Below are 9246 nucleotides of genomic sequence, written 5' to 3'. Positions count from 1 at the left end.
GGAGTACCGAGAGAAAAGAGAAGAAAGGGAAGAATAAAAGAAAATTTAGTTCAGATTGATGCTCATTGGAGCTGTCAATTAGATCATTAATGGTAGTAGGGTTGGCCATAATAATATGAAAAAGGCCATAGGACAGCAAGAGATAATTTAGAAGAGAAATGAAAATTATGGTTTAGAGATGAGGCTCATTGGAGCATTTGACTCTTGAATGACAGCAAACTCGTTGGAGCTTTTGAGACATGTAAGTATATTTGTATTAGAGGCGGTGGTAGTGATTGATGGTGGCGGATTGGTAGAGATCATGGAGATAAGAGGGATTAACTAGAACAATGGAAGAAGAAAGTAGCAGCAACTAGCGGCAATGGGAAGTGGAGATAACTAAGAATAGAAAAAAAAAATATTGGGATCAATAGGCGTTGGCCCTAGGCGCTCTGATACCATGTTAAGTATTGGAACTACATTGTATTGCTTGACTTGAGAAGATTACAACCTAGTGGTCTATATATATGGCCTAGATAGGAATCCACATGATTGGAAACTCTATCTGATAAGGAGATATAATAAGAGTAGTTATATTAGAATACAAACTCTATGAGAGGATAGGGTTTGATATCATATGGAACTCTAGTGAGGCAGGAGTCTTAATAGGATGTAGAGATTGACAATCAGTGGGACTCCTACAAAATAAGAGAAGATAGGCTATCATAGGAGGTGATAATGTCCGAGACAGAGTGGAACTCAAATTCTTGCTGATATTAAGGATTAAAGGAAAATGTCCATTACAAAGCCTTGCCTTAGTGGTCTGATAATTTTGAGTCATGTTGAGGGCTTCTTTAATCAAATCGAACATTGAATAGTTGTTCTTGGTTTGGATTAGTCACCTGTGTCAACTTTTGAATCTAATCTTCATTGTAGGACCACTATGTTTATACTGAATTTCCATTGTAAGGCTGGATTTTACCCTTCTATTTTCAATGGATGAAATAAAAAGTTTCAATATTATGAAAGTTGAACTCTCAATCAATCATGGCTCAAATTTGACAGATGAATCGCTGGTGATTTAGAAACCCACATCGATAAAAGTTGAGCCAAATAGAACTGAAATGTGGAAAATATTTGGACAGTCATCAAGAGAAGCATAATAAATGGGTCTCCAATGAATCAGTGCCACATGATTAACCAGTGGATAATTTTCAATAGAAAAATATTCTTCCTTCCTTCTTTCCATCTTTCTTTCCCCGTCCCTTCTTTTTTTCCATCTCCTTCGCGTCCCTCTTTCTTTCCTAACTGAAGCTCAAGGGTGGGCTAAACTTCATTCTAAGAATGCAAAAGCATTGCGTTAAGGCCTAAGTGAAGTAGCTAGTCTACACTATGACATTTGGACACTAAAATTTAGATACATGTTGTTTTGTTGACTATGAATTAAGGCCAAATTATCTAGTCCATCATTAGAAAGTCTATATTAAAAAAAAAAAAAGGATACCGACACATGTGAATTAATTGAATTTGAATATCTATATATGATTTAAAATTCAATACAAAATAAAATAAATACCATCAAATTTTAGCACTGTTACATTCATGTTCAGTAATAGAAATTTTGGGATGCAATCAACATATAAGTAATGCATATAATTCGATAAAAATTCAAATAAAAATAGAAAATAGAAACCATTTAGAAGAGTACAATTGAAGTAAATAAAATAGGAAGAAATATTTTCCTATTTTTTCAGTCATGAAGATGGTATCATTACCAACCATCTAAATGTAAGCAGCTAACATTAAAATATCGCTAAAAATAGCTATTGTCTTTTAAGTAATTAATATTTATTACACATTTTTCTAAATTGTAGCTAATTCATTCTTATGAACCTTGTCTTGTAGCAATACTACATATCGACATCACGAGAACTGTCTCGGATGTTCGGGGTATGCCAGGCGCCAATTATACAACATTTTACTGAATCTAGTTTAGGTTTAACCACAATCAGGTGCTTCAACCAAGAAAAGAGATTTATGGACACTAACCTCAAGCTGGTGGATGGGTATTCTCGACCCATATTTCATTTCTCAGGTGCAGTGGAGTGGGTTTTCTTTCGAATGGATATGTTGGCATCCATCACATATGCCACTTTTTTAGTTTTCTTGATCTCAGTGCCAAATGAAGTAGTCAGTCCTGGTAAGAAGTTCAACTTAAAATGTATAAAAATTATCATTTAGGGAACTATGATTGATTCCTCATGTGAATTAATTTTGTTTTCTTTTCTCTATTGAAGCTGCTGTGGGCTTAGCAGTCACATTTGGGCTTGGTTTCAGTATGCAAGGGGTCGTATGGGATCTTAGCATTCTTGAGAATAAAATGATATCTGTTGAGAGAATACTTCAATACTCCTCTATCCCTAGTGAACCCCTTCTATTGATAGAAGAAAATAGACCAAATCATGAATGGCCATCACAAGGGCAAGTTGATATAGTTGATCTGCAAGTAATCCCCACTCTAGATTCCTCAAATCTCTATCTCATTATTTGTTTTCTAATTTTATGGATAGACCGTTTGAAGCCTAATTTTTCTATACAACTATTTTTCCATTTATGGAATTCCGCTTAGGTTCATTATCTGAATATTTAATATGCATGTAGGTCCGTTATGCCCTACACCTTCCTCTTGTCTTACAAAACATCACATGCACTTTTCCTGGAGGGATGAAAATTGGCATTGTTGGGAGAACTGGAAGTGGTAAATCAACTCTTGTGCAAGCTCTCTTTCGCATGCTTGAACCTGTAGTCGGTCAGATTCGGATTGATGGTATCAATATCTCTAAGATTGGCCTCTATGACTTGCGCTCAAAATTGAGCATCATACCACAAGACCCAACAATGTTTGAAGGGACTCTAAGAACCAATCTTGACCCACTTGAAGAGTACACTGATGAACAGATATGGGAGGTGGGATTTTGGTTTGATGAATTGTCTTTAATTACTGACAAGGATAGCATGAACATATCTTTTGATTACTGATGATATTCATACAAAACAAAACACATTACAATTGTTTGTTAGGGACATGTACCTATATTTTTGAAATACTTACCACATATATATTGAAATCATTTCATGAAATGCATTGGATTATTTTGAGTCAAGTTTGGCCCAGGAAATTCTCTTAGTTATGACTTGGGAAATGCAATGTTTTTACTACCCTCTTTTCCGTTTTTACTTGGCACCTCCTTACTTTTTCATTTCATATTTTGCATAGTTCATCTTTAGCGACTAAGCAAGATGATAAGTTAATAAGGATTTTTTTTTTGTGTGTGTCTTAGGCTTTAGACAAATGCCAACTTGGTGACAAAGTTAGAAAGAAGGAAGGAAAGCTTAATTCTGCAGGTTGGTTTCTTCTCATATTCACTGTATACGAAAGTTTCTCAATATTAATTTCTCCATCTACAAATTTATAAACCTTTCAAAATTCTTATCTTATGATATAGCTAACTTTTGCACACCCAATCTCTCAACCCCTAACCTCTTTTCTAAAAAAAAAAAATGTAGGGGAACAAAATTAATGAAAAAAAAGAAAAAACCTAAATTGCTAACACATTTTCATATGTGCTTGCCTAGTGACTGAGAATGGAGAGAATTGGAGCATGGGTCAAAGGCAACTAGTCTGTTTAGGTCGGGTAATACTCAAAAGGAGCAAAGTATTAGTACTCGATGAAGCTACAGCAGCAGTGGATACTGCAACTGACTATTTAATTCAGCAAACACTTAGGCAACACTTCTCAGGGTCTACTATCATCACAATCGCACATAGGATAACATCAATTCTTGACATCGATAGGGTCCTCCTCCTTGATAATGGTTAGTATCTAGAAATTCGTACACCACAATCAAATGGTAACATGTCTTCTCATCCTTATTTTTGGCTTGCCTAATTAAAATTGATATGTTTTCTTTTCTTAAACAGGCCGTGTACTAGAATATGATTCCCCAACCAAATTGTTAGAGAATGAGTCCTCGTCATTTACAAAGCTTCTTGGAGAGTATAATAGAAGATGTAGTTCCTAGTTTTTGATATGCTATGTAAGTGAGGTTTGAATATCCTAACGTAACCAAGCCAAATTATTGAGGTCCATTGCCATTTTGAGTATGACAAATATTTGTTGGTAGAAGACAGTGGATTGATATTGAGATTGAATATATAAATTTGAATTGGTATTGACATTCAGTTAAAGTAGTGGAGGTAGAAAAGAAGATGAGAGGGAACAATCTCTTTCTTTATGCGTGTTTATATATCTTGGTAGAAGTTTAGTAGTGCAATAGCATCTTTAGAATGAACTAATATCTACCACATGGCACTAGAGGAAAGATTTTCTGGAAAGTAGCCCAATGCCTCCTGCTCATATGTCAAGTTTAAACTAAAACAGAATTGACCAATTGACAAAGTAAAACCTTTTAAACCCAATCAAAATATTTTATTTTATTAAAAATAATAAACAGATAAAAATACAAAGCAATATGCCAATACATGGGAGGGTGTTGTTTAAATCTAAGTCTAAACCTTGACACCTAGCTGAGCGTAGACCATGTTCTAAATATCCATATGGTTGAAATTACATCAACTTCCATGTGAAAAACTTGGTTCCAATCTACAGATACCCTTTAGAGCCTACCAATAAAAGTAAAAAATTACATAAGCTTTTAAAATATATAATTATTGCTACTGCCAAACTTTTCTCAACTTTCTGTACTAAACTGTTGCTACCAATTCTTTCTATGATTAAATTTATGTGGTTGCCCTCCTCTTAAAGTTTTACTTCGATGGCCATGCATCCTGGCCCAAAATTTTTTAAATTGGTTCCTAAAGAACCATTTTTAATTGTTCTTAGAGACAATAAGTTACTTGACCTAAAAAATGTATGACATAGGTTCTTCACAAAAAAGATATATCCATAATTAAATATAACTTCAGGACATCAACATTTTGATTAATGCAATTTTTTTTTAGAAATTTCTAGCATCCAATTTTGGTAAATAGGAATGTCAGAGGAATTAAGTGATAATCTCTGAAAGGGGAAGCTTGAGCACCTTCATTGAAGCTTTGTTGTTACCTTTTTGGTCTGAACATACTTATTGAGTTCATAGCAATTTGGATTATGTCATACATTACTATTCTAGAGGGTGTGATTTTAGAATTATATTTAATAATCTAGTTGTTACCTATATATCTTCCTTAGATTTTTTTTTTAGTAAAATCCCTTTCTTGGATGCATAAGGCCTTTAGTATTCGGAGTAAAATATTAATTTTGTAATTGGTAGGGTTTTTTGACATAGAGAGTATGTGACATGGGGAAGGGTAAGGACATTACCCGACCTTCTCCTACCTATATAGTGAGGCCCACTGATCATATAAGTCTTTTTATTTTTGATAGAATCACATAAATTTCACATGGTTGGAAAGGTTACCTAAAAAAACTAATTGCCTTTAAGGAAAAGAATTTTTTATGGTTCAATTAGTCAAATCCACCAAAAACATCTACGACACGGAAGGTCCTCTTTTGAAAGTGTGTGAGTGTTTCAATAGGAAGATGCCACTTCGGATAGCCGAGTGTAAACAAAAATTAAAAAGAAAGGAAAATGAGAATGGGATAACCCTAAACTTAAAACCCAAAGATTAAAACCATTAAAACTCATTAAAATCATCCTAAAAGGCTAAAACACTATGAGAATCACGAATAATAAATTGAAATCATAATGAATACGGTTGAAAAAATCAAAGCTGTGAAAATCTGGACTAAAAAGTAAAAACAGACCAACTAATGGAGAAAATCCGGTCAAAATACTAAACTAAGGATAAATATTCCGGAAAATCATGGAAGAAATATGAAACCTAGATTTACAACTTTGAAAAGAATATTTCTCAAAAAAAAAAAAAAACTTACGGAAAATCAATTCAAATAACGCATACAATGCTACCCTATTGAGGGGAGTAGTGACATGCGTTCCGTACAGATCTCTTTATAAAAATTTAAAATTGAATAAAATAAAAATAAAAATGAACTAGTTCGACTCAGTTAGTTACAAGTTTTCAGAAGAGAGCATGATGGTTGGAGGGGCGTAGACTCAGTCTACAGGGATTCCATATTGGAACTGGCACAGCAAAACAACATAAAATCTTCCAAAATGATTTCAATTCGTAAGAATGCGGATGTAACACCTGTGGAATCCCCCCAAACGTGAGAGGGGTCATCTATTTATAGCTTTGGGACCTCAACGTCGTTCAAAAAAGTTGGGTTTAATATTACACCATGTATGGCCTGTTACCATATTGGATTCCATTCCACCTATGAGGGTTTTCACAGGGTCAAATATAAATGTTTAATCAAATAGAGCTGCAATAATTGGGATATCCAATCATTGCCGAAGTAAAGATGTAATTTCGATTTGGATTAAATTAACCAATATGTATATATCGAAGTTGAGAATGTTTCTTCTTCAATCTCTTAATTTGGTTAAGATTTAAAATAGGGAATTCTAATGTGTTTTCATCAGTTCCCTGAGTAGTGGTATTTCCACTGGCTTGGTCAAAAAATCATGTGGACCAAAGATTTAGTTTAGAAGTTTTGTAAACTTCATCAGAAGATGCTCTCTTGGCTTTCATTCTTGTAGGAGATATTTCCTTCATGAAAGATGGGTTTATGCAGCTAATATGGAAAGAATATATACTCCTCAATAGCCAAGGAAGGGTTTCTTTTGTTTCTTGAGGTTCTGGAGTCTTCTAGGATGTTCCTTTATGAGCATAAGCGAAAATGGAAGGGTGCTTTAACCCCCTCTCCATTCCCTATTCTCCCTTGGATGTTGGGGAGCCTTCCCTCTCTCCTTCTCGAGGGGAGCGTTTTTGTCTTTATCTTTCCATTTCATTTCCCTACTTATCATCTCTCACCTGCTACCTTTGGCAATGACGTCTTCACTTTTCTTGACGACTGAGTGGGATGGGAAAAGTATGATTTTTTGGGGTCGCCACGTAGGTTTTGAGGGGCATACCAGTTTCATATGACCAAGTGGAGTGGCACAAGATCTACCTCTTGGCTCATGTCGAGATATTGATTCCTCCACACAACAATTTGCTTCTACCCTACTAGGAAGCCCAATTTTGGTTTGAGAACTGAGCTCAAACTTGGGAAGCCCCATTCTAGTTAAGGGACCGTGCTCGAATTTGAATTCATATATAGCCTCATTACCTAAGGTTTGGATCCGTATCAGGTTAATTACGAATGTGGGAAGGTATTAGAGACCACCCTCACCCGGTTAAATTGGTTTTTCAGTGAAATACTTGTATTTTGAATATTCTCCTTTGAGAATTATAACAGTCCTAGGCCAACATCGAAGCTATATTTGATTGATCATAACGTCATAAATACTGCATAACAGCTAGTTGCAATGTCATTTATAGAAAAATAAACAAATATTGTACTATCCTAAACCTAACAAATGGCAAAAAGGAAGTCTACATCATGAAGATTAGGGTTAAAGATACTAACTATAAACTGAATTTGGCTGTAGCTAACAGAGGGAGAGATCTCTTAGCTTTTGAACAAGCGCTTGTGGTGGATTCTGTTAGAACTCCCTATGGGTTTGAGTTTGAAACCCTATTGAGGAAACCACACAGGAAAAACAAGAACACGAATCTAATAAAATTATGGAGGATCGATTTGTACCTTTCACCTAGTATGCTGAAGATGATTGATGTTGGTCACTCCCACTTTCGCTCTATTGGCTTGGCTATGGATCTTCTACAACCCCTTAAACCTCCTTGATTCTCTCACTTTAGTGGTAAAGTGGGGAAGAGTGAATAATAGTTGTAGGGACCCAAAACCTAGTATTTATAATACTGTCCTGCACTCAAAACCCTAAACCACAATGGGTTGAGCCAGCATATCCCTAAGCTTGAGAGTGGACCGAACCGGTTCATGCAATTTGACTCTCACCTATTTAATCAACCCGAATAATTAATTTAGCCCATAAATCCAACAATCTCCCACTTGGGCTACATTAATTATAAGGATGTCTTTTAAATTGGTGTGGCCATAGAATCTTATTACATAAACCACTCTTACTGTGATTCAGTTGAAAAACCACTCACATCGAATAACAGCAGAAGATACACCTCAATATACGGCATACAACTTTCTGTTATTACAAACATAAGTAAGTTTCTTAACACGAATCTATGTGGGATACCATCATAGAAATATTGACATATCCTCAAATTACACTGTTGTCATTCCATGTAGGTCCTTAACTGTGATATTAACCTTCACTGTGGCAAATCGCCTTTGATCTGTGGTTAATATCTAACTGTGGCCTTCCGCCTATAAACTGTGGCAAATATTGCCTATGAACTGTGACAAATACTGTCTTAAAATGTGGCAAACATTACCTTTTGAACTGTGGCAAAATATTACCTATAACCAAGACAATTACTGCCTATAAAAACATTCTTAAATGAAATCATAAACCAAATATTTCAATAAATAACTGTGCATAATGTAAATGCTAAAACTTAACCACAATTCATCAAACTGTGCCCCAAAACATACGGGCTAAGGTTCAAAACATAAACAAATACTAAACAAAATCAAAGCTCCCACTAATCAAGCATTTCAAATAACTGTATGTAAAGAAATCCTAACTACTTGATGGGACCAAATTTTACTTGCTCTCAATTACTGGTGATCATTCTACCTCACCATTTCTTGGTATCATCCTGCTTATCAGCCCCAGAATTCTTCCTCTTCTCTAACCATTTCTTGAAAATAAAACAGTCCTTCTTCACATGTCCTTTCTTATGGCACCAGAAACACTCTACGTTGTTGGTATTCTCTTCATCCTGAGCCTTTTGAGATGTGTCAAGTTCTTGAGAGCTATTATTCCTGTCATATGGCTTGGCGCTTCCTCTGTTGGAAAAATTTTTGTTCCTTCTGCTTGGTCCACCAGAAGATCCCTTGTGGAAAGTTGCATGTGCACTCTCAAACCTAGTTTGTTTCAATTTTTCTTCCTCTTGAGTGCAAATGGAAATTAGCTCATTTAGGCTCCAATCGTCCTTCAGTGCAATGTAGGTAGATTGGATAACCTTATACTGACTAGGGAGGGTATTCAGTGCAATATGTACAATATATTCTTCATCGATCTGTATTCCAAGATCCTTAAGTTTACCAGCATCAGTAGCTACACCCAAAATGTATTCTCTAA

At 35.2% G+C, this 9246-nt stretch overlaps 1 protein-coding gene across 1 annotated transcript in view; it reads left to right on the top strand.

Annotated features, from left to right (window-relative positions):
• LOC122066925 (ABC transporter C family member 3-like) overlaps positions 1–4051 on the top strand; it is a gene marked incomplete at its 3' end in the record, with an annotated part of 9428 nt that extends 5377 nt beyond the window's left edge. The window contains exons 5-10 of the mRNA XM_042630755.1: positions 1885–2179; positions 2277–2485; positions 2641–2946; positions 3321–3384; positions 3616–3855; positions 3962–4051. Coding sequence (XP_042486689.1) covers positions 1885–2179; positions 2277–2485; positions 2641–2946; positions 3321–3384; positions 3616–3855; positions 3962–4051 — 1204 coding nt within the window. The remainder of the gene's footprint in view (positions 1–1884; positions 2180–2276; positions 2486–2640; positions 2947–3320; positions 3385–3615; positions 3856–3961) is intronic.
• Between the last annotated feature and the right edge of the window lie 5195 nt (positions 4052–9246).

The sequence above is a fragment of the Macadamia integrifolia genome, unplaced genomic scaffold (assembly GCF_013358625.1).
Source record: "Macadamia integrifolia cultivar HAES 741 unplaced genomic scaffold, SCU_Mint_v3 scaffold2636, whole genome shotgun sequence".
In the NCBI taxonomy this organism is placed as follows: Eukaryota; Viridiplantae; Streptophyta; class Magnoliopsida; order Proteales; family Proteaceae; genus Macadamia; species Macadamia integrifolia.
Note: the sequence above shows the minus strand (reverse complement) of the source record. Positions and strands in the feature narration are given on the sequence as shown.